This window comes from Brassica napus, chromosome A1, assembly GCF_020379485.1.
Source record: "Brassica napus cultivar Da-Ae chromosome A1, Da-Ae, whole genome shotgun sequence".
Lineage (NCBI taxonomy): Eukaryota > Viridiplantae > Streptophyta > Magnoliopsida > Brassicales > Brassicaceae > Brassica > Brassica napus.
The window spans coordinates 1,434,225-1,458,161 of record NC_063434.1 but is presented as its reverse complement, the minus strand read 5'-3'; the positions used below and the strand labels follow the sequence as shown (position 1 = coordinate 1,458,161).

Genomic DNA, 23,937 nt, shown 5'->3' with positions numbered 1-23,937 from the left:
TTTGACAGTTTCTTACACATATCACTCTTATTCAACTCTATTAAAACATTATTGTCCGACAACACATATCCAAGGCGTAAACATGATTGCACCAACACGATGTCCATGACCATGTCTGTACAGATAAGGGAGAAGATTCGCATTACAGATATTTGTATTTAACAGAATGTTTTGTATACTGTTTTAAGAAGTGTTCAATTTGGTGTAACATTGACATTCTTTTGTCAGCAACCATATACATTTTAAACCAAGATGACAACATTACTAGGCTAATATAATCAATGATTTAATAGTCAAGTTAATTATATTCAAAACAGTACGAAGTCTTTTTCTTAAACTAATAAATAACAATTATCAATAACCATGGATGTTTTCCCCCAAAAGTCAATAACCATGGTCCATGATATATATTCACTGCCAAAACTGTCTAGATTAGTAACATTTATAAAATGGTAGGTACAACAAATCTCCATCATAAAAAAGTAATAAATTTAAAACTTTGAAAATATAATGGTCAAGATTTTTATTATGTAACGTTAGAACAGTAAGAATTAGAACCACATCTTCTGAACTAATTTTTTGAAAAAAATTATAAAAAGGTCAAATGTTTTATTTTTAGTCTCGTTTTTCACATTACAAATCCTTTCGAGCAATCATTTAGTGACACGTTTGATGATTGTCAACTTACTAATCCTCCCAAAGGCTCATCAGCCAATGAGATTCAGAGTAAGACAATGTGTTAATAGACAAAGGGTAAGTTAGTAACTTCCACGGCAACCGGTAAGCAAACAAAAATCAAAACGGAAAAGGCAAGGAAAAGAAGAAAATGTAATAAAAATGGAAATATATAATAAAAAAATAAGAACGGAAGAAAACAAAAAAAACTAAAGAGAGAGAGAGAGGAGACTAGACTGCTCGCTCCTTCATCGTCTTCTCCTTCTGCGGAATTAAATTTTTGTTTTCGGAAAAAAATCTCTGTTTCCATTTTCGTCGTGCATTTAACTCAAATCATAACACTAAACTCTCTGAATCACGCGGAGGCTTCGTCGGATTATTATTATTCACCACTAACTCTCTTCTTCTTCTTCAGGGTTAATAAAATCGATTGTTTAGATATTTTACTATCGATCGGAGCTCATTAGCAAACCCTAATTTTTGCCCCGTCGACGATGGCCTCCGCCGCTTCCAGTGACTCCACCTCTTCTTCCACGAGCGAGAATCGCCAATCACGCCGTCCCTCTCCGTGGAGTCAGATCGTCCGCGGCGAATCAGACCCGCCGACGATCTCCTCCTCCTCCGCTGCACCTTCCTCTCCTCAATCCAAGGCTCCGATTGATCCGGTTCCTTCTGCGTCAGCTGCTCCACATGCTCCGGTTGCTGAAGACGTTAGATCGGAGGAGTCTGGTGCTCAGGGCAATGCTGGGAAGAAGCCTGTTTGGAAAAGGCCTTCTAATGGGGCCTCTTCTGAGGTTGGTGGACCTGTCATGGGAGCTTCGTCGTGGCCTACTCTTTCCGAGACTACCAAAGCTCCTTCCAGCAAGTCTTCCTCTGATTCGTTGAAAAGTCTCGGCGATGTACCTTCTTCCTCATCGACAGTGGTGGTTACCGTTTCTCAGGTTTGATTGATTCTCATAACAATTGATTAATGGCTTTGTTTGATTGCTGAAAGTATGTAGCTTTTCTATCCGTTTGTTGCGAAAATGACTAGAACTGTGTATCGTAGAGATTGATGAAGCTTCTTTTGTGTGTGGTCGCTATCAACTTTTGATTTTTCTCAGTCTCACTTCCCTTTGTTGAGATAAATCTTAGCTAGCTGTTTGTCTAAGTCGTTACTGTTGGATTCTTACTGCAATGTATCGTCATGTAACATCAGCATCTGTTTAATATCTTCCTATTGGATTGCAAATGCAGTTTTAAGCCACTGAGTTCTGTAGCATCAACGGATATGAAACTCTTTAGATGTTTCTTCTGTTCAAAATCTTTTCTTTTGGATTTCTAATGTCAAAATGCTTCTTTTTTTCAATGTATGCTTTGGTTTAGGGAAATTCAAATGCTTCTGCTCCTGCACCTAAGCAAGGTGGTCGTGCAAACCCCAACCCAACACCATACAACTCGCGCCAGAGATCATTTAAACGGAATAATAGCGCTTCTGGATCCACTGCTAATGGTACTGTTTCTCAAGGTCCAGTTGTGGAAACGCCTTCACACAACCCTTCTCCTAGAGGCCAAAACCAGAGGAATGGCTCTGCATCACAAACACATGGTGGTGGTAGTGACAACTTTTCTCCACGAGACTCGCACAGGAACCAAAATGGTAACCACCACCACAACCACCACCAAAGTCATGGTGGCAGGCGCAACCAGGAGCACGGGAATCAAAACTGGAATTTCAGCAGAAGCTTTAACGGGAGAGATGGAAATGCACACTCGCAAAGAGGCGCCCCAGCATTTGTAAGACATCAACCTCCAACTATGCAGTCAATTCCTCCTCAGTTCATGGCAGCTCAGCCTATTCAGCCTTTTGGCGGGCCTGTGCCCTTCCCTCCTGGTGAGACACATTGAAAGATCACGTCTTTGAATTTTTTTTTTTTTTCTAATGCGTCTTTCATTTCAGAATTGGCATCTCCATATTATCCCCGTATGCCTTTCATCGGCCCTCTCTCACCTGGTCCAGTCTACTATCAAGTCCAAGATCCTCCTCTAAACGTAAAACTACAGAAGCAAATACAATATTATTTTAGGTAGTACCTTTGTATTGAATCTCTCTTATTCGTCTCATTTCTCTTCTGGGAAGGAGTAATTTAGATGCAAATGTTTCTTTTTGTTACAGTGAAGAGAATTTGATTAGAGACACATACCTTCGTGGGCTCATGGATGATCAGGGTTTTGTTCCGCTGCATGTGATTGCTGGTTTCAAGAAGGTAAAATTACTTTCTGGATGTGCCGTCATACATGTTGGCCTGATTCACCTTTCCCACTGAGTCTTATTTATTACTCTCGAGTCTGTAGAAATTGAGGATTAGCGTGTACTTGTATTCAGTCTAGTAACACCTTAGATACACTTTGTGCGGTTTTATATAAAGCTGTTCCATGCATATACATACTCTCAGCAATGGAATCTGATCTTTAAGACAGATGATTCATATTTAGAAGTTCGATCATGAATGCTTCTTTAGCTCCCGTATAATGTGTTTTTATAATGTTAAACTTGATAAGCTATGATTGATTCGCTGCTCGCTTGGCTTTCTCTCATCAATGTTCACTGCTTTCGTTCTCCCTTCTCTTAGTCTAGTTACTATAACACTTTGTTGCTGTGTACCATATGTCCAGAGTCTTTGTGTTATTCTCTATGAAGTGTAGCTATCTGTGTTGCCTCTTTTTTCTCCTTATTCAGGTTGCAGAACTTACAGATAGTATACAGCAAATAGTGGAGGCTCTACAAGGTTCACCATTTGTTGAAGTGCAGGTACCTCTTGTCTATATATGTCCTGTAGTGTGTAAATTTTTGAATTACATTCTTTCCTTGCAAGTAGAATGGTAGTGACTAAAACATTTACTTTGGTATAACATGCATTTTAACTGTTTGAAGCTGAAAATATATAATTATTGTTCGTCTCAACTCTCAAGGCATGTATATTGTATGGCATTGATATTTGGTTTCCTTGTTTGTTTTGAAATTATTTGCTATTATTTGATTGCAAATGCTTTTGTTGTGACTTGTTAGGGTGACAGAATAAGGAAGCGCTATAATTGGCAACATTGGTTGCTTCCTGAAGATGCGAGCCTTCAATTTGTTGATGCAGTAGCAAGCGGAGTTAGAAACTTGTCGATTGGTCAGAGCTCGGCGGATCCAATTGGTGGTCCAAGCAGCCAGTTGCAACCTGCGGGAGCAGAAAACAAAGCTGCTTCAGATGGTCAGCAACAGTTTTCTGTTGTTAATCCAGTGAACAACCTCAATGGCTCAAATGGTGCAAACCGTTGAACCATCATGTTTGGAGCTGTTGGTTAGTGTTGGACATGAAATATATTATTTTGTCCTGCTCGGAGTCAGGAAAAAACAATAATGAAGGGGAATCAAAAAAGAGAGAGTAAACGGTAAGGCATAAAACCAAAAAGAGAAGAGACTCCACATGAAAAAAGAATCAAACATTTCATAAACTTTTGCATATTTATGGTTTCTTTTCTTCTTGGTTTTGGATGTTTTTTGGATGCTAGTAACTTTTTTTGTGTGTTAATGCTACTTTGCTACATGTGATGGTCATTGACAGTTGCTTGTAAACCATTGTTATGGTCTTGGGATTTATCGGTTTTGCTTGCTCTCAAATTTGTTTCCCTAATCATCAGTTCTGTTTCTTTTTCAAAAAGTTTGATTGCTGATGAGAACCGGCTAAGCAAAGCTAAAGTTAAATTGAGAGAAACTCGTGAATCCCTCATTCCTCAGAAAAAGCAGAAGATTGGTAAAGTGAAGCAATAGCCAAACAAGTGTACCTTTAATCAGTCCTATTCGTAAAAGTGTACAAAGAAAAAAAAAATGCTAACAAGAAAACACGTACCAAAACGGCGCCTCGTGTTGTCGTTTGCTTTGTATTGCTTTGATGTGAATATTGAAGAAAGCACGTGTTTCTCTGCCAACGTTGTACTGTTGTGCAGTTGTGCAGGGTGTGAATCTTTGAATGGGTGAATGAGTCGCTATGTAATTAAACAATCTTGGAAATTGTTCGGCGAGTTCCCAAGTAATTAATATCACAGTAAATAACCAACGTGTGACATAAAATCTCGTATTTCATTTGCAAAAATGAAAAATAACACTTAGTTTCTTTCTCATAACTCATAAGTTTGACATACATCGATTTTAAAATGGTACCAGATTATCGTAATGTATTCATGTATAACTGTGTGAGAATAGGCCTAATAGCGTATGACCGTGAGCTTGTTACTTGTTTAGCCTTTCACATATGTGCAAAACTCATATTGAGATATTTGGTTTTCCGCATACTAGTGTAGTTAGGCAGTTTTTCTTAAGAAAAGTTTTATATAATTGCACCGAATTAAATTTTACGTACTAATACCTAACATAACAAGATAATTTACTTTTCTTGATAAATGAAACTTGACTTTACTCAGACCTCACTCTCACGACTTAGCTGAAGCCTAAGATAATCTAGTAAGTTACTACCAGTCAAGCTTTCAAAGCCATATAGGCTCTCCTTAATCAAGCTAGTCATTTGTACACAACAACAAAAACACTTCACATATATCAACATATTCTTTATGTTCACCCAAATGTGGAAAAATAAAATGAAACAACCCAAAAGATAACCCAAAATCAGAATTATTATTGATTCTGAAAACCCTAATTCACAAACACAAACCAAATGTATAGAAACTTGCTCAATTCTTCTTTGCCATTTCGAGATGTCAAAGTACACATATCCAAGCATTTTGCAGTTTCCAACGGTTAGCATTCTTTTGGATCTTTCAACTCCACGTTTTTCGCTTATTTATTTTATTGCTAATTTTAGAAGTAAATTATTACGACTACTGTATATGTTCGTACAGTCTATTGACAACCTACGGACAGGTGATTATTGTACGGACTAGTGGAACTAAGAGAATCCAACGGTCATAAGCTCACGGCTCAGTCGTATTGTTCGTTGGATTCTAAATTCAATGTATAAACGAAAATCGATAAATACGAGTTTATATCATCACATCAATTCACTTGTCCTGACTTATTTTGAGTCTATCAACCTCTTTTATCGGCAGACGAGTTTACTTTTTGTGAACTATTTTACATCTCCCTCGTTTTTCTATATTATTGCATTACAAATCTTATGCTACCATTTTAATTTTACCAACTTGAGATAGTCTTAATATATCATCATGATCCATAGTATAAAAACTGAAATATGAATTTAGTAAGATGTTATTTCAAAACAATTTGGTAATAATCACAATTATACACCAAAAGCTACGCACCTGTAAACTCCTTTTGTTTCACAAAAACTGTCATTTTGATATTTTCTACACCGATTAAAAAATGACCGAAATGCATTTATGTTTTTATTAACTATACATGTTCCATCAATAGTATTTAAGATGAATAAAATTATTTTTACAATCAATGCGTTTGTAATTAATATTAATTGAAAGTTAAATTAAAATTATAAAATGATATTTTTATGCAACAAAAAAATGTTAAAATGATATTTTTTTCAAAAATATAGAGAGTATTATGTATTACATGCTAAAATAAAAATAAGAACAAACCAGTTTTTATTAAATTATGAAAAGTTATTTATAATCTAAAGGCTTTAAACCGTGGGAACAATCTTACACTTGCGATTTTGGCAACTGGCAAGCAAATTATCCGTATATGTGCATAGTTTTAAAGTAAGAGACAATGTGTGGAATATCCTTAATTAAGGTTCAAATTTGCTGAATACCCATAATTATGGATAACCCAAAAAGGAGTAACTTTTTAATACTGTGCGGATGAAAATACCCTTATGTTTTGTCGAAAACAAGTAACTATAGATCTATCAGCTAAATATTTACATAGCAGATAACAATCTACATACCAACTAACATATTTGCTAATAATTTCAGTATCATCTAACAATCTATGTATCAAACAAATGTATCGACTAACAAATCATATATCAGTTAATGAAACTATTAACAATTAATTAGTTATCTATTAAATAGCTCCAAATTTATTTGTAACAGCTAACACTTCATGTATCGATTAAGAATCCATTAAAATCTAAATAATAGCAGGTAAGTAATAAAATACCTACTAACGTATATATTATCTAAAAGTTGATTGTGATTCGAAATTGGAAACATTAGAATTGGGGTGAGATAATAAGATTAGCATTATGAGTGTCAAAAAAATCATAATAAAAAAATAAAGATTTGTGTTGAATTAGAAGATGATTTGAAGAATTTGTACGAGAGATAAAGAGATTAGAATACATAAAAGGGAGAAGAGAGAGATAGAGATAAGGGTATTATAGTCACTAAAAATATTTTTAAAAACAAAGTTATATGGCAAATTACATGAGTTTTTGGATGCATCTACGCCAATTACTCTTAAAGCAAACTAAAGAGATTTGTATGTAAAATTAGCTAGAATAGATGGATTAAAAAAAACTAAAGAGATTTGATGGAGTTTGGGACAGAGCATCATCATGCTAACATCTGTTCACTCCCCAATGAGACATGACATGTCACTCTCTCTCCCTCCCTTTCATACAACTCACAAGTCTGCATAGTTTAATTTCCCAACTTCAATTTTACAAATGATTTTAGGAATATACATATATAGATATTGTATATATTACTTTAATTTCCTTTTATTCAAATGTTTCATAACTTGTTGGCTCAATTCTAAAGAAATTATCAAAATCTTGATGTTTTTTTTTTGAGAAAGGGCTTATCAAAATCTTGATGTTAACAAAAACATATCTCCCATTTGGTGTTTTATCCAACAACGTTCCAAAAATTTACATTTTAAAATATAATATGTTGAAGTATGTAATAAACCCATAAACGCTACTAAATTGAAAAATAAATTTACATAGTCGGAAAAGAGATCAAATCCAGATGTATTGATCTTTTCTTGAGCAGTAGAACTGTTGTATGTGCTCCACCTTATGGTGATGATATATCCACAACATTAAATGATCCATAGATTATGGAATGTGTGTATGTTACACAATGGCTAGACAAGTTGTGCAATATATATAGTTTTGTTTCAAGAATGTTTATATTAATAACAAAATTGTTTTTAGAAATCATGTATTACAAACATAATTGTTACACAATTATTTTAAAATATTTTTTTAGATTTAGTTGTTCTTATTTTCAAAAATATTGTTATTTTAATATTGTTTTGATATTTTATTTCGTTTATTTCATAAAAATTTTCTTTTTATTTTTTTATTTTGTTTTAGAAAATATCATTGTATATTTTCAATGTAAATTTTTACATTAAATCTTTTTCTTATCATTTTAAATGACGTATAATTAAATTATTTGTATTTAAATAGTTTGGTAATAAATAAAAATAAATTAGTATATTTTGTTAGTTCTTAATTTGCATGAAATGTGTTTACACTTACTATAAAAACAGAGGTACTATTATTTGTTTTAGAATTTGAAACGTATTCAATCAACTCAGTGGCACATATGATTTGTTTTCGCTTTTCACTAACTTCATTTATGGTTAATTTACTTGTTCGAGTAAAAAAAAGCAGACTATGAAGCTTTTGAAAAATTTCGGCCACGAGATGAACATGTATTTCTTCCAACAATCATCTTTGAATTAAGTAGTTTCATTAAGTAGAATGCCATTTAAAAAAAAAGATGTTTTAGTTAATTTCTTCATAAACAGCTTCCAATGATGAGACATTTCCTCGAGAGCCATTTTTCATATATAAAAATTTACTCAAAACATATCATCTCTAAATCATATGCGTAAAGAGATGAATTATCATGTGGAACAGAATCTCAAAAAAACAGAAGCTTATATGCTGAGTCTATTATACTATCAACTTGTGGTAAATATGATAAAAAAGGGATTACCAAAAAAAAAAAAAAATGATAAAAAAAGCTTATATACTGTGCCTATTATACTATCAACTTGTGGTAAATAAGAAAAAAAAAGCATGACTAGATATGCACTTGGAGACTGAGCAATACGAATATCTAAATATCTGGAGGTAGATCAGATCCTGTAACGTATATAATTAATAAGCAAACGATTATAAATATATAAACGTGACACTTGAAATTGATCCAAAAGGATGTGATCTTTAAGTTGGTGTTCAAGAAAAAAAAAAGGATGTGATCTTTAAGAAAAGAGGTGAGATTAAACGAAAAGTTAATTATTTGCTTCCCTTTTCTCAAGCATCTCTTCCCCACCCACTCTTTTTTTTTTTCCCGCCAAAGATTTGATATTATAAGAAGATTGGGCCAAGCCCATACAAGGCCGAAGCCCGATTGCAAAGAAAACAAACGCAAGCCCAACCCCAGGGGCAAAATAAAAACTTAAACAGGCCCTCGGCCCAACCTTAGAAACCGCCCGGCCAGCTGGCTAGCGCGTCAAGGAGGCGGCTCGACAAGTGGAGTGATCTGCTCCATTGACGCGTCACACGTCGTCACCGCCTCGACTTGATCACCTCCGCCTTTACGCCACCAGAACAAACACCCTCGAGCACCTTGATCGTCGGAGCTCGAAACCAGACAAGCCTCCAAACAAACGCAAAGCCATTCTTCACCGCCGTGTCATCCCGCCGGAGAGATCAATCGAACCTCGAGATCTCCTCCGCCTTTAGCATACTTCAAACCCAAGACACGCGACTCAAGAAGCCATCTCTTCCTTTCTTTGAGAATCATCACCTCGCCGGAGAACCTTGTCTTCAACCAAGATCTCATCCGCAGTGACCCCACCCAAGACTTACCGACAACTGCGCCGACCATGATACAAAACTAAACTAGAAAACTTTTCCCAAAGAACCGCGGGATCCTAAGTGGAAGCGCGGAGCTGTGCTAGCCTCCGCTCTCCAAAACTAAAGCCGGCGAAGGCAAATCTAAAGAAGACTCCCTTCCCGGGAACTAGAGCCGGCGGCGGTGGATCTACGAAAGCCTCCACCTCCCGGAAAACACCACCACTGAACATGCATGCCACTTCCTCCACCAGGACCCTCCCGACGAGAGCGTCGTTACTCCAAGACCGAAACCACCGTAAGCGGTGAGGTCGAATCCAGAGCTCGGACAAGGCAGTCGTTGACAGGTTGGCGAAGAAGAGCGAAGGGGGAACACTACGAAGGACAAACAGAGGCTCCGACGCCGGCACGGACGCTCACGCGCCGGCCGCGCGCCGAACCCCAAACAAGATCTCTCTTTTCTTTGTTCCCCACCCACTCTTTACATTTAAGGATCATGACAATAGTTCACTAACTTCACTTTTAAATTATTAACAGCTTTTTATCTTTACACAACTTTTAAATTAAAGACATCAAAACTTTACTTACATAGTTACCATTTTTTTTTCCTTCTTCTCTTAGCATATTTATTTATATTTCTGACTAGTTTAATCTCTCTTCTTCTGGACCCCCATCATTCAAGAAATGACCGACGAAAGTCAAGAAGCTCTCTGAGCTCTCTACTCGCTACTCTCTCTCTCCGCGTAGGATACAAGACTTTTGACACCAAAGCCTTAAAGCTGTGTGCCTCTGTGTTGTTTTGGTTCTCTATTCCAATGATGTCATCAGCAAAGCATCAGAGAAACCATAGAATCTCTGTTACAAACAAGAACAAGATTCTCAACACTGTTTCCTCCATCTCATCCTCATCACCATCATCCTCATCATCTTCTTTACACTCATCACAAGACTCTCAAGAAGCCCAAAAGAGTTCTTTAATCACCATGGAAGAGGTTTGGGAAGACATCCACCACCTAAACCGCCACAGCCAACATCCACAACACAACCATGAGCCAAGGTTCAGGAGCCATAACCACCAAAACCCTGACTCCATCTTTCAAGATTTTCTCAACGGACCTTTGAACCACGAACCAACCATACCCATGGGTTCTTCCTCTAATGGCCATACCACCACTGTGACTGCTCTCTTCAGCAGTTCTCCTTTGCCACCTCCTGCGACTGTTCTGAGCTTGAACTCCGGTGCCGGCTTCGAGTTTCTTGATAACCAAGATCCTCTTGTTACCTCTAATCTGCATAGCCACAATCATCTCACAGACGTTCCTTCATTCAACACTTCTCTTGAGGATTTTACTTGTTTTGGTAAGAAAAGAGGTCAAGAGTCCAATGAAGGTTCAGGGAACAGAAGACATAAGCGTATGATCAAGAACAGAGAATCTGCAGCTCGTTCCAGAGCTAGGAAACAGGAATGTGCCTCTCTCTCCTCCTCTACTAACCTTCTTTTACTCCAAAAAAAGAAATGTTGTTTTTCCATCAAAATGTTTTTGTTTTTTTTTTAAAGGTATCTGGTATTTTATTATAATTTGCAGGCTTATACAAACGAGTTAGAGATTGAAGTTGCTCACCTGCAGGCAGAAAATGCAAGACTCAGGAGACAACAAGAGCAGGTAAACAAGCAGAGAGAAGTTCTTGCCCTCACATAATTAGTTCAAATCCTTAAAAGGAAATAGACATGCTCTGCATTATTTGCAGTATCTTTGTTTTACACACGTTTTTGTCCAATGCTGATACTTAAGTTCTCTATGTGTGTGTGTGTGTGTGTGTTTGTCCAGTTAAGAATGGCGGCAGCAAATCAGCAACCAAAAAAGAAGACACTTCAACGGTCTTCCACAGCTCCATTTTGAGAAATCTACAAGTCCTTATCTCTCTTTTGGTGATTGAGAGAGGCTTTCATGAAGAAGTGAAAAAATGGAAAAAGTTTGTACTTTTTTTTTTAGCTATAAGTATAACTAAGCTAAATCTGTAGAACCAAGATCTTGCAGGGTAAATAAGTAGTAAAAAAACAAGAAAAAAAAACAGAAAGAGTAAAGGATCTTTCCATTTCCTAAGGCACATGAACACCTGTCCTGGGCCTCTCTCCTCCTTGTTCTGTCATTTTCTTATTTAAACTCTTTTCACTTCTGTACTAACAACTTGTATTTTTGTAGTAATGCTACTTAGTACTTCCTCTTCTAATGCTAGTTTGAAAACATTACCTGTTATATTTAATGTTTAACCCATTTGGTTCTCAAAAGAAGCAAAGGTTTCAAGTGACCAATAGACAAAACAGTGCTCCACTTAAATGATGACATTACCAAAGAGAAAGCTAGAAGGTAACCACCTATCACTGAACATTTATTTTTTTTTCTGCCTCATTATCACAAAAAAGGTTCATCCCTTTGGCTGGCTACCATAGAGGCCAACAAGTTGCACTATGAAACTAAAACCTCCAGTGACCAAAAAAAAAAAAAGATTGAAACCTCCAAGCCAATGGGAATGAAGTCAGCTAACTTTATTGGTTGGTCCAAGAGAGAACATGGTAGGGTTGGTTATGTTCTTGGTCACTAACCTCTCCCCCACGTTTTACTTATCCATTGTACTGAAAAGCTTTTGCCATACTAGTCATCATCAAAACACTATACGTGTTTGTGTGCATTTGGTTTATCAAGAGAATAGTTATATCCTCTTTTTGGTCCATTATCAGTTGCCAGACAGTGATAAGTCTGGTTTATGATGTCAGCAAGATTCTTCTTGATCCACTTTTGGTTGTTGATATTTTTTTTTTGTGGCGTGGCGTAGCATTAAGCAACCAAAAGTAGTACACCAAGAGCTAAGATGGTGTGGCATTAAGATAGAGAAGAATAGAATTACTAAAAGTGAGACTATGACTAGAAAATATTCTCACTGGTAATACTTAGAGCCCCTCAAATAGGGCATCTAATACTTTAAAATTTTAAATCATGCATTCTAGTTTTCCTTCCAGTCAATGAGAATCCTAGATTTCAAGAAACTTAACAAGAAAAAGTCGGTACATTCACCTGAAACTATACCCCTCCACTATCTTTTAATTGCTTACATCAATGTTTCTCATTACAACTTCAAACTGTGAAACAGCTACCACAACTTGGTCAAGTAACTAGTACATATGAAAGAAAGAACCATTGATAAGTAGGTCGATACAGATACGGATACGGTGCAACAAGTTGCTTACTACCTTCACTCTGACCTTATATTTTTTTGGTGTAAAAGCAAGAAAAAGATAATCATGAAGCTTTTGATGCATCATCTTCTTCCTCAAGTATTTTTCCATCCTTTGGAACCAAGCATGGAATCCCATCTTTTTATCTGGCGTGTTAATCGAAACAAAATCAAGTCTTAAACACTGAATCTTGAACGTAAAGTGAAAGCTAAAGAATATGATTAAGAAGCAAAAACGAAGAGTTAAAACTTAAAACAGTGAAGCGTGATCGTGAAGTTGAAAGCTAAAAGAAGGATGAAGAATATGATTAAGAAGACAAAGGGCCGACCAATCACTTTAGCATATGAATCTCACAACGTCACCAATAAACAAAATTCTTGTATAACATTATTTAGTATGAAGCAAACGCAAAGAATCCACAGCTCTGTATATAATCTCTCAATCATCGATTAGATTAGACAATACTTGGTTGATTCCGGCGTGTTTTTGCAACACTCTGCTTATTCTCACCATTTTTTTTTGTAGCTTTGATCGTACAAAGTGATAGTGTTTATCCCAGACCGAAGTAAACCGCTGCTTCTCAAATTTTCTAAATCAGTCCTTTTGATGTCTTATTGTTTAATATTTGAAGGAAGTTTTCAGTTATTTGATACGCAAGTCTCTGTTTTTGAATTATGCCCCCTCCATTCTTATATTTTTCGTATTCATCCGACAATGTTTATAATTATCTGACCAATTGAATTGAATTGATATCATCATCTATTTAAAATTAAATAAAATCAATCATATATATATATATATATATACGTTTTTGGTTTACTTTCCTAACATGTCAGCATCTTTATCAATATTAGGTGCCGCGATTTCGCCGATATAAATATTTTATGAAATTATATATTATGTTTATAATTTTATAATTTTGAATAATAATCATAACTATTAAAACCAGCTTTTTTATTTTAAATAGTTTGAAAATCAAAAGTCTTGATATTGTATAATCTTAGAAGATTATTGAAATATATTTTTAATTCTATAAATTTTATTATAAGTTTTCACATGTCCTCACCTGCATAATGAGGAACTTATAGACATTTGTGAATGAACAAACAATCATTGTGTTTCAAATTGCCAAGTAAGAACCTATTGATTTCAACCGCAAGCGTGAAAAATAAGCCGGTGTAAGTCACATGTGCGACTTCATGTGTTACTCTAAAATCCAGAAGGCACACTTGGTGAGCTATTCACTTGGTGGAATCAAACAAAGTTCTCCCATCATCTTTGAAGATTCAGTTCTAGCTTGTAACTTTTCGGAAACCTACACTAGAATGTTCGTCACTGTTGGAATTGTTGGAATTGTGCTCACTATTTTTGTTTTCAACCAATCGGTTATAGCATATGATAACCATAAGATCAGTGGACAGTGAAAATGTCCGAAGATGCTCATTCTGGAGAACCAGAAAATCATCGTTGTTGTGAAAGATTTGGTGAAAGTTAGTGAGGAAAACCTGATTAGTCTCAGAAAGGTTGTGAAAGAGTTGACCAAACTTATTATTTAAGAGTTAACTGGATTTTGATACTTGCATCCGCACATATTACTCTTCATATGTATATATATATATATATATATAAATATTAATGTTTATATTCTAAAAACTTATGATTAAGTTGCAAGTATTTTAGTATTATTTTCTAATTCTTTAATAGATGCTATTATGATATGTATTTTATAAAATATTTGAATTATAAATTTTGATTGTCTCACATACTAACCGGTAAATTTGGTTAGACCATTACTTTCAATCTAGAATTATATAGACTATATGGAATGTTGTATCTTAAAAAAAAATTAAGAGGTTGCACAAATTTTGTCAATAGCATCTATGTCTATGATAAACGAATAGAACTTATTGGATTCATCATTTTATAAATGTTATGTTATTTGAATTATAATTATCTCGGTTTGTTTATTAGAAAAGGTAATAGCCGGTTGAATTGCTAGTTTTTATATCTTAGAAAGTTTGAAAAAAAAAACAATAATATAATAACAACTTGATTTAATAAATTAAATGAAGTAGTTGGTCTACATGTCGCGTATGTTAATGAATAAAAGTTAAAGCACATATAATTACTATATTATTCACATTTGTGAAATTTTTTGATTCATGCCCCTAAAATTATTATATTATTCACATTCATCCGACAATTCATTAACGATTTGAATAGAACAGACTAGATATCATATCATCAATATAATTTTTTTAATAAATTAATCATACAATTTTTTTTTGGTTTATTCTCCTTTATTTGGTGAGGAGTTTGCTTAACTACTACAACACATTAAAAGTGAATTTGCTTTAATTTCTCCACATGGTACTTTTTTTATTATCTTAAGGGGTAAAAAAGCGTTGAAGCGACAAGCAAGCTTCGTGACATATTTACAAACCATGGATGAATAGAACTACTACTTATGTTTGCCGATAAACAGATAATATGCTTAAAACTGGCAAGGCATGTGCATTTGGAAGCATCTCTCCAAAAGGAACCGACAAGTTTTGTGTCTATAGAGAGAACTATAAGTCTTATCTACAATGAAAAACTTCATAGATTTTTTCTTAGTTGCCTATTTATCCACAAGCAACATGATGAATGTATGTAATATGTTTTTTCAATCCTCAATTTATGTGAAAATTACTATTTTGACCCAAATCATAGAACTTTGGTCCCAATTAAAGAAACCCTTAATCGTACGTCACACAACTACCATCATCATATGATCAAAGTCAAAGGGGAGATTTTTAGTAAGTCCATAGTCTACGTAATACACAACACAATTACTGAAAAATTTGATGGGAATCCCAAACTCATTTACATGCAAAGACAAAAAGACAGTAAGAAAGTAGCACGAAGAAAGAATCTCGTGTCATAGCGTTGTTTTGTTCACCTTTTGTGTATATGAATTCAATGTTCCATGAACTGCGACGAAGGTGGACTTATTTTAGTCTTCTCAGTACCTGTTAAGAAACGATATTTTGTTCATGCTTCAAGGCTAAAACCAAACGTTGTGTTAAGATGTATCTATCTATATAGTTCATACCATAAGCCCCACGAATCTCAACTTCTCGCAGTTCTTGGACTAGAGCACAGCAACAACACATCAAATGAGATAGAAAATCGTCAATGAACCCTCCCTGCCAAATCAGGAAAAACCTTAAGTATGCATCCCAATAGTGATAGTTACTAACAAATCTGTTTTATTGTTTTATTGGAATCATATAGATGTTTAGAATCAAAAGATTATTAAGATGGATTAGGGGGTTTTGAAATGTACCGTAATGTTGAGTGTTTTCCGGAGTTTCCTCCTTACACAGCAAGTGTAACAGCAACACGAAAGTATCAAAGAATATGCCATTAGCTCATTACATGCTTCAGCTGAAGCTGCGAGGACCAGCCAAACAAACAAAAAGTCAACTTATTAGTTTTCACAAGTATTATTATTAACAAATGGTAACATGCTAAAGTTGACTGTATCCAATTATATCACACTTACAGATGTGTCTGTTAGTTGCTGCAGTGGCAATCTTTGCCAAAGTACCACACGGGAAAAAGAATGTCTTCAAGCCTGCGAGTTCCATCATTGAATAATTAACAATAAAGTATAGAATATAAAACGCTAATAATCCTTCTTATATAAAACAGAAAACAAAGTGGAATCGCAGTGGAAACAAGAAGAGGGGAAGAACTCACAAAGAGAAGGTTCCGAGCAACAAGCTAGTAAGTCGGTATGCCACTCTTCATGGTGCAGTGATGCTCTTCGTGAAAGCATTTCATGCCCCGATGTAACAGAAGAAGTGGATCTGCATGAAATAATTACGCAAGCAGCGTTATACAAACATTACAGTCACATAAACAAATCAGAAGTTGTATTGAAGTATGTAACCTTACCTTGAAGCAGCACGACTAGTGCTTTTCACGGGAGGATCTTCCTCATACGAATACTCCGTCTTATGGCTTACACTACGGTCAGCCTTTTTGGAAGCTTTCTTGGACAGCTCCTTCTCAGAGCCGCCATCAACCTCAGCAACGGTTTGAGTCACACCAATCAAACGCTGAATGACTTCACACTGAGCCACATCGTAATGCTCCTGGGAACGCTGAAGCTCAAGCTGCAGCTTCTCGTTCTCAGTTTTGAGAGCATCGCAGAAACGCAGGTTAGGGTATGAGCAAGAGAGAGTCTTCTTGAGCACGGAAGCAGCTTCTCTGGTGGATTCTTGTTTCAAAATAACGTCTTGCACGTGTCTATCCTCTTCATCGAGAGTGTACTCGAACTGATCACGGTCAATGTACTCTAACCTCTCCTGCACAAAGAAAAACCATTACCCCATCATCAACAACATTAAGTATGGGCACATTTATCTGTAACTGAACCTAACCAAGACAGAAAAATATTATTTATAAACCAAAATACCAAAAACAGAATTTTTTATTTAAAATATTTAAGATTATCCAAATTATCCAAAACCCGGAAAAAAATCTGATATTTAATCAGAAAAACCAGTATTTTCTGACTTTTTAATCTAAATTAACTGAAAACCAAGATCCGAAATTATCAAAATACCAAAAATATAATTTTTTATCCAAAATATTTAAAATAATCCAAAACCCCGAAAAAGATCTGATATTTAATCCGAAAAACTCGAATTTTCTAATTTCTTAATATAAATTAACCGAAAACCAGAACTGAACCCGAATAAGATCCAAATTACCTCAGATATTAGCTGGTTCCCAACTTTGTTACCCTAACCAAACCGAAATAACTGAACTAAATTTTCTAAATAACCAAAAGGATCCTAAACCCTCAAGAACCGAACCAATTCAAGAACCGTAAACAAGATTGTCTCTTTAGAATGAAAAACTCAGCTTAACTTACTCTAACACGAGCGTTATCAACCAAAGTGATGAGAGGTATAATCTTGAGAAACCGATCGATCTCGTCCTGAGCTTTCCTGAACTGGTAAACAATGTTCCATCCCATAGCCAACAGGTAAAGATAGCTCCTGTCACGACAACTGTTAACCAAAATGTAAGACCTCCTCAGAGCATCCTCGAGGCCTTCGAGAGGCTCGCGAGTCTCGGGATACTTCTTCATCTCCGAGATCTTGAGCTGCTCGAGCAAGTTGCCGATGAGTTTGAGGTGCTGAGCGAACTGGCGGCAGTTCTTCTTGTGCATCCACGCGGTGTTCGCGGCTTTGACTATAAGGCCTATGAGCTTGACTGCGTCTAGGCCCGTGAGCTGAGCTACTGACGCGATCTCCCCGAGTCCATCCCATGAGTGAGACATTATCTCTCAAATCAATTAACAGCGAGAAAGTTCCTGAAACATGTTAAAACCATTAACCATATTAAAATTAAGGATTCCTTTCAAGGGGAATCGAACACGTGACGTTTTATCCAAGCAAAGTTTTTAAGATCTATAAGATTGTTCGAGATTTGATACCTTCGAGTGAGGTAATATTACGGGGAATCAGAGAATTGGATCGGAGTTAATCCGACGACGACATTGTTGATTGAGATCGAGTACGACGTCGGATCAGAGGTCAGCTCAGTTCATGAGGAGGCTTGACTAAAGAGGGAGCAGCTTCTTCTTAGACTGTAACAACAACAAAAGGAAAAAAGAAAAAAGAAAAAAAAGTTGATAAGATACGAATCGAAGAGATTCTCCAGGTCGTTAGGCTTTTGTACCAGTCAAAGATCTTCAAAAAGAAAAAAAAAACGGTTTCATCTTTTGAACACTTGAAGCTGACGAAAGCTAAAGAGAGAAAAAAAAGCCAAAGACGATATAAAGAAAAAGAGGGAAGACAATGAACAGTATAACCTCCGACAGAATGCGCCGGCGAACAAACTGCTCCGGCGAGAATCAAGTCAAAATAGTTTTAAATTAAGAGAGAGAGAGAGAGAGAGTAATGGAACGCTCACTTGATGCATTGAGGAAGGTAACAGATATACTTTTACTCTTCACGTCTTCCTATAAACAAAAAACGGATTATAAAAATGTTTTAGAATATTGATTGATTGAAGAACATTTAAAAAAAAAAAATTAAAGTGTAAAATACAAAATGCAAATGACCTGGAGATTTGTTCGTCGTCTTCGAAATGAGAGAAGAGAGAAGAAGACTATGCAGGGAGATGAGTCATATGGAGAGAAGACGGTTTGTTTTTGTCGATTACTTGAGCTTTCCCCCACACCTTCACCACTTGCCACTCGTCGGAGATGAAGAGCCCCCTCCTTTGCTCTGTAATTTACTAATACGCCCCTGCTCATCTCTCTTTATTTACCAGTATTGCCCCCGGTGACTTTTCTTTTTCACTTTACCACCATCAATTTAATAAAACCTACCTTCTAATAATGTGCGTTTTTTTTTTTGCGTTTTTTAATTGTTACACTAATAAGTTATTGACGTGTTGATTTTTTAAGACAGAACCATGTGTAGACTAGACTTACCTTAATTACATCTTAGTAATGTCTCGATATTTGAGTACTAAAACAACGTTGACGATTTTTTTTACACCGTTGAAATATTACTTTCCGGATACTGAGGTGTATGTATGACCTTGTTGTCGGCATAAATAGGACCCTCGTCTGAAACGAATAATGTAATTCTTCGTAAGGGCACAATAGACTTTGCTTATGATTTCTTCTTTTTTAAGCTGTTTACAAGAATTCAAGAGTCAATCGAAACGAGACATATAGTTGAGTTACAGTCATCATAGTAATGATGATGATGATTATAAGATAGGAAGGGTAATCAGTAACCCATCACAAATTCCACCCTTTATTCCCTTTTCGGTTGAAATTTTTATGTCTTTGAAACGCAGCTATGGTATTATTACCTTTTTATTCTATAACCTTTCATTTTGATTAATTTCCCCCAATGTTGATCTTGGATTACTCGTGACTGTTCTCTATACAGCTGGCGAAACGGACGGTAAACCAATTTATCGGCGTCATTTAAGGACAAAGACATATTTTGGTTTTGAGACTCCAACCATGAAAAGGAACAAAGAACTTTACCAACAAATAAATATGCATTTGGTTTTTTCATATAACCAAAAATAGTTGATTAAAATCGCCAACTCACTCCATGACTATCCTTCTATACACCACATTGCCCAAATCAAACTATGCAAATTCAGGATATATAAAACGCTATGAATATCCGTGCACCGTAAGTTTATTTTAATATGTATAAACCTATGTTGGATGTATGTATATAACCTATCACTACAAGAGATCATAAATATTTTGGCACGTATACAATATGCATGTGTGGAAAGGTTGGACATTGGTGTTGGTGGTGGTGGTGGTCCTGGTGGAATACGACTGCTACTCCCTCTTCCTTTTTAGTAGTGCCTATATACCATGCGTTTACTCTACATATATAAATTACTAGTGTAATCAACTTTCCCCAAAAGTATACTAATAATGATTTTAGCATTAAAATAGTTAGTTCCCGTTTAAATGTTAATATTACAGTTGCTCCATGACAATGACCACGGTATTGGAAAATAAATATATCTTTGTAAATGTCCTGCTATTTCTTCTTTCTAGTTAGCTCATCACACATCGCACCCAAAACTGCAAATAAAACACCAATGACAATTAAGACGATACCCAAAACAAAACAAAAAAGCTCTAGTCTAATATTAGTTATGTAATTTTGTGACATAATCCATTTTAACGCAAGGATGCGTGTGTGCAGGTCTAAACGATTTTAATATATAGAATGTGTTTTCGCAGCCAGCAAATTAAGGTTGCGGAAATGTTTTGAACAAGAGTTTCAGAGGAAGTAAGACCAACTAATTTATATTAGTATATCATAATCATAAAATAATAATACTACAGGAAACTTCTTATTGGATGTAATAAAGATTGAGAAAAGAATATTTGCAAAAAAAAAAAAAAAAAAAAGATTGAGAAACTGTTGTTTTAATTGTTTGGTGGATTGTCTCCATGTGGTTTAGTTGGGAATAATCGTGCATCATACTTTATATTAAAATAAATGTTCTGAAAATGTCCTTATCTGTAACGATAAATGGGCCAGCTAAAATTTCCATTCACATGATAAAATAATTACTCTTACTTAACAAAAAGTATTTGTACAGTTATAACTAATGTTTAGGGTTTATATTAGTGTAAATGGTCATCGAATGTCTAACACTTTGTCGGAATCGAACTTATAAAAATGGCATTGTACCTCTCAAAATCTGCAATTTTCTGACCCAAATAAAATTATTAAACTATAAACATCACCAACACACTCTTTTTAGGTCGAACAAGCATCAATACACTTTGTATAAAAATCCGAAGCTCAAACATTTAGGATGAGAGTTTTAAATGTATAAGTCGTTTCCAAATTTGAATACAGTTTCTATTTAAGTCTTTTTATTTGCAGCATGAACTGTATAGAGGCATATGACCTTAGGCTAGTTAACCACAGATTAGCACTCACTCGGCAAGATGAATTAATTTTCGACTCTACATGGAATACACCAAGAGTAATCTGAAAGCCTAACTATTTCGTTTCATTTAAACATTCATGGATCAATCCTCGTATTATGAAAACTTTGTTTAAGTTAGCTACATTCGCAAGATAAAATATAAATGCATTTATCTTTACTGATATGCCCAAATATAACATATTTTAAATGATTATATCATAAAACATGCATAAAACACTCAAGTCTGATTAAGCCGAAGAAAAATCACACATTGAAAATCTTAGATGCAATATATAAACACACACATAAAACAAACTCATGTGCTAATCAACGAACCGTAACATGGTAGCTTTAAGAGCCCGTGAACCCAGAGTTTGTAACTTGCAAGTAATCATAGCCCGTGATTTGTTGAATCTACTATCAACATTTATAATCTGACACTGTAGTAATTTCTCCATAGCAACTGGCTAACAGCTAATAAGGTTCAGGATTTTGATTTATAATTTATTTTCGTCATGTTTCAATTGGCTACAGATGGATTATATGAACATAAACACATTTCATCATCACACAAATGGGCTGAATAGTTGATTAGTAAAGCCTATCATATTAACATGGGCTGAAGGAAAAATAGGACAAAGTCTATTTAAGGTTTAAACACAATACATTCTAGTGTTTTTTTTTACCATGATATAAACCTCTCTCGTCACTACATTAAACATCTTCAGTAAGGGAATTAGCTTATTTTCTTAAAAGGCCTCTGCCATCTATGGGCTTACACATACACTCTTATGGGCCTAACTTCTTCTGCGAAACAGCAGCCACGAAAGCGTGTTGTTATTATATAAAAGGAGAAGAAAAGTCTATAAACCAATCATACGACGACGCTCTTTGACTCTCCCGCGTTGCCAAACAAGGCTTTTTGGCCCATGTAGGGTCTTTCCTTTTCCTTTTTTTCCCATTGGCTATAAATAGAGCTTCTATGCGTTGAGAGGCGACACTATTTTTTTGTTTCCATCGGAGAGCTTCCGAAGAGATTCGAGATCTCGCGGCTCCTTCTCTCTTCTCCGATCAACCGATACCGTTGATATGATCTTGGCGCGTTATTAGAAAGCCCCCGATTATCTCACTGTAACCCCCACTCGGTAGTCTCTCGTGATCGATCTAGGGTTTCGGCTGATCTTCGCGAGATCTGAGATTTGATTTCGTCCCTAATCGAAAGAGATGTCTCGGTGTTTCCCGTTCCCGCCACCTGGCTATGTACTGAACGGAAGCGAGGCTCTGATCGAATCGATCAAGGTTTGTTTGAGCATTTAATCACACGTCGGTTTTGGTTCATTGGGGGATTTCGAATTGCTCAAGCTTTCCTTGTGTGTTGCCGCCATGGATGAAAAAAAAAGATATATTTTTTTCTATTGAAAACGATGATACAATGTACAATATATTAAGTGTAACAAAATATTTACACAGTCCCTTTGAGTACATGTTGTGGGTTTAAGGGTTGCCTCTATATGATATGAGTTCTTGTTTCTGCTTGGCAAGTACTGTGAGCTGATCATTGATCTTTTGCTTTTGTTCCTTTAGAGGGCTGAGGAGAAAGCTAAGAAAGAACTAAGAAAGAAGGAGAAAAAAAGAGAAAAGAAGGATAAAAAGAGGGAAAGAGGGGAAGGTGAAAGCGAGAAACACTCTCGTAAGAGAAGGCGCAAAGAAGAAGGTGATAAAGATGGCAAGAACAACAAGAAAGTTCCCAAACTAAAAGAAAGTGAGAATGGCTGTTTGGAGAAGAGCGTTGTTACTGTAGAACGTGAGTTGCTTCAGTCCACGTCTCAGAACTCTTGTGATAGCACTCTTAACAGCAATGAGCTACCTAAACAACAGAAGGAGAAGAAGCAGCCGCATAACAACAACAACGACTCTGGTGAGTTTGTTTGTGTTCTTGTTGGGTCTATTTACCTTTTCAGGACACTGTTGACGTTCTTTCTTCAAATATGTTATCATATGAATTTGAAGAAAGCATCATCCGGATTCGCTTGCCTATCCGAAGGCAGAATGGTGATCCTGAGGTGATGATGATGACGACGACCAACAAGGATCAACAAAAAAAGCCTTGTCCCTCCCTGGAGATAAAGTTAGATACCGTGATGGCTGTTTCTAGAGAGCAGCCGCAGCAACATCCTTGTTCCACTTCAAAGGCACATGAAGAGAAAATAAAAGACCAAATTGTCAGAACGAAAGTAGGCAAAGAGAGGAAATTGTCATCCACTACTTCAAGCGGCTTATGCAGGTTGTGCCCTCCATCAATGGCGGTGCAATTCTTGAATGTAATTGAGAACTGGGTCCCTAACAGAGTAGAGCTAACTAACTCTGAGGATGATGAATGTTGGTGGTTCGTGAAGAAGCCAAGTTGCCACAAGTTTGACGCAACAGAAAGATGCAAACAACTTAACAGAAATAATGAGATGAAGCAAGCCATAAGCAGTTCAATGGCGTGGCCATGTGCTCGCCTTTTACCAGAAGCTGATGTCCACGCCTTACCTTACACCGTCCCTTTCTGATAAGAGCAGGAAAAACAAGAATTTTTAACAAGGAACCTGGTCGAGATAATCCATGTGCTGGAGTCGGACCAAACATTTTTTTGATTTGGCCTTAAAAAGGTTGAAAAAGAACACTGTTTGTTATAGTTTGCGGTTGCTTAATATAGTAAGATTAGTACCAGGGCCCAATCTTTTTTGCTGAAACTATTTTCAAGATTGG

The 23,937-nt window shown here is 35.9% G+C and overlaps 4 protein-coding genes across 5 annotated transcripts; 3 read left to right on the top strand and 1 right to left on the bottom strand.

Moving 5' to 3' along the window:
• The first annotated feature begins 869 nt into the window (after positions 1–869).
• Positions 870–4,301, top strand: LOC106347663 (la-related protein 1C). Its single transcript, XM_013787279.3, has 6 exons — positions 870–1,616; positions 2,041–2,548; positions 2,615–2,741; positions 2,831–2,921; positions 3,395–3,466; positions 3,725–4,301. Exons 1-6 carry the CDS (start codon positions 1,170–1,172, stop codon positions 3,980–3,982), a joined length of 1,503 nt encoding a protein of 500 aa, XP_013642733.2. The 5' UTR covers positions 870–1,169; the 3' UTR covers positions 3,983–4,301.
• A 5,648-nt stretch (positions 4,302–9,949) lies between these two features.
• LOC106370319 (protein FD-like) lies at positions 9,950–11,710 on the top strand. Its single transcript, XM_013810352.3, has 3 exons — positions 9,950–10,915; positions 11,039–11,116; positions 11,282–11,710. The coding sequence occupies exons 1-3, from the start codon at positions 10,268–10,270 to the stop codon at positions 11,351–11,353; spliced, it is 798 nt and encodes a 265-aa protein (XP_013665806.2). The 5' UTR covers positions 9,950–10,267; the 3' UTR covers positions 11,354–11,710.
• A 3,683-nt stretch (positions 11,711–15,393) lies between these two features.
• LOC106347749 (protein MID1-COMPLEMENTING ACTIVITY 1) lies at positions 15,394–18,995 on the bottom strand. 2 transcript variants are annotated; one of them, XM_048778494.1, is made up of 10 exons: positions 18,812–18,995; positions 18,661–18,709; positions 18,182–18,334; positions 17,615–18,058; positions 16,630–17,042; positions 16,432–16,541; positions 16,235–16,306; positions 16,016–16,122; positions 15,782–15,875; positions 15,394–15,698 (listed from the first exon to the last, which is right to left on the bottom strand). In XM_048778494.1, the coding sequence occupies exons 4-10, from the start codon at positions 18,023–18,025 to the stop codon at positions 15,646–15,648; spliced, it is 1,260 nt and encodes a 419-aa protein (XP_048634451.1). In that variant the 5' UTR covers positions 18,026–18,058; positions 18,182–18,334; positions 18,661–18,709; positions 18,812–18,995; the 3' UTR covers positions 15,394–15,645. The 2 variants fall into 2 exon arrangements, with proteins under 2 accessions (XP_048634451.1, XP_048634453.1); XM_048778496.1 differs by having other exon boundaries at positions 18,560–18,709; positions 18,812–18,963.
• Positions 18,996–22,159: 3,164 nt separating this feature from the next.
• Positions 22,160–23,898, top strand: LOC106354231 (vicilin-like seed storage protein At2g18540). Its single transcript, XM_013794121.3, has 3 exons — positions 22,160–22,482; positions 22,768–23,101; positions 23,194–23,898. Exons 1-3 carry the CDS (start codon positions 22,408–22,410, stop codon positions 23,736–23,738), a joined length of 954 nt encoding a protein of 317 aa, XP_013649575.2. The 5' UTR covers positions 22,160–22,407; the 3' UTR covers positions 23,739–23,898.
• The last annotated feature ends 39 nt before the right edge of the window (positions 23,899–23,937 follow it).

Bases quoted from the DNA above. Each gene is read 5' to 3' on its own strand.
- LOC106347663 (XM_013787279.3), top strand. From the start codon at position 1,170: ATGGCCTCCGCCGCTTCCAGTGACTCCACCTCTTCTTCCACGAGCGAG. The intron at 2,742-2,830 runs GTAGTACCTTTG...TTTTTGTTACAG, and splicing joins CAAATACAATATTATTTTAG to TGAAGAGAATTTGATTAGAG. The intron at 3,467-3,724 runs GTACCTCTTGTC...GTGACTTGTTAG, and splicing joins CACCATTTGTTGAAGTGCAG to GGTGACAGAATAAGGAAGCG.
- LOC106370319 (XM_013810352.3), top strand. From the start codon at position 10,268: ATGATGTCATCAGCAAAGCATCAGAGAAACCATAGAATCTCTGTTACA. The intron at 10,916-11,038 runs GAATGTGCCTCT...TATAATTTGCAG, and splicing joins GTTCCAGAGCTAGGAAACAG to GCTTATACAAACGAGTTAGA. The intron at 11,117-11,281 runs GTAAACAAGCAG...GTGTTTGTCCAG, and splicing joins TCAGGAGACAACAAGAGCAG to TTAAGAATGGCGGCAGCAAA.
- LOC106347749 (XM_048778494.1), bottom strand. From the start codon at position 18,025: ATGTCTCACTCATGGGATGGACTCGGGGAGATCGCGTCAGTAGCTCAG. The intron at 16,307-16,431 runs GTGAGTTCTTCC...TGGAACTCGCAG, and splicing joins TTGCTCGGAACCTTCTCTTT to GCTTGAAGACATTCTTTTTC. The intron at 15,699-15,781 runs GTATGAACTATA...GTTTCTTAACAG, and splicing joins TGAGATTCGTGGGGCTTATG to GTACTGAGAAGACTAAAATA.
- LOC106354231 (XM_013794121.3), top strand. From the start codon at position 22,408: ATGTCTCGGTGTTTCCCGTTCCCGCCACCTGGCTATGTACTGAACGGA. The intron at 22,483-22,767 runs GTTTGTTTGAGC...TTGTTCCTTTAG, and splicing joins CTCTGATCGAATCGATCAAG to AGGGCTGAGGAGAAAGCTAA. The intron at 23,102-23,193 runs GTGAGTTTGTTT...ATGAATTTGAAG, and splicing joins TAACAACAACAACGACTCTG to AAAGCATCATCCGGATTCGC.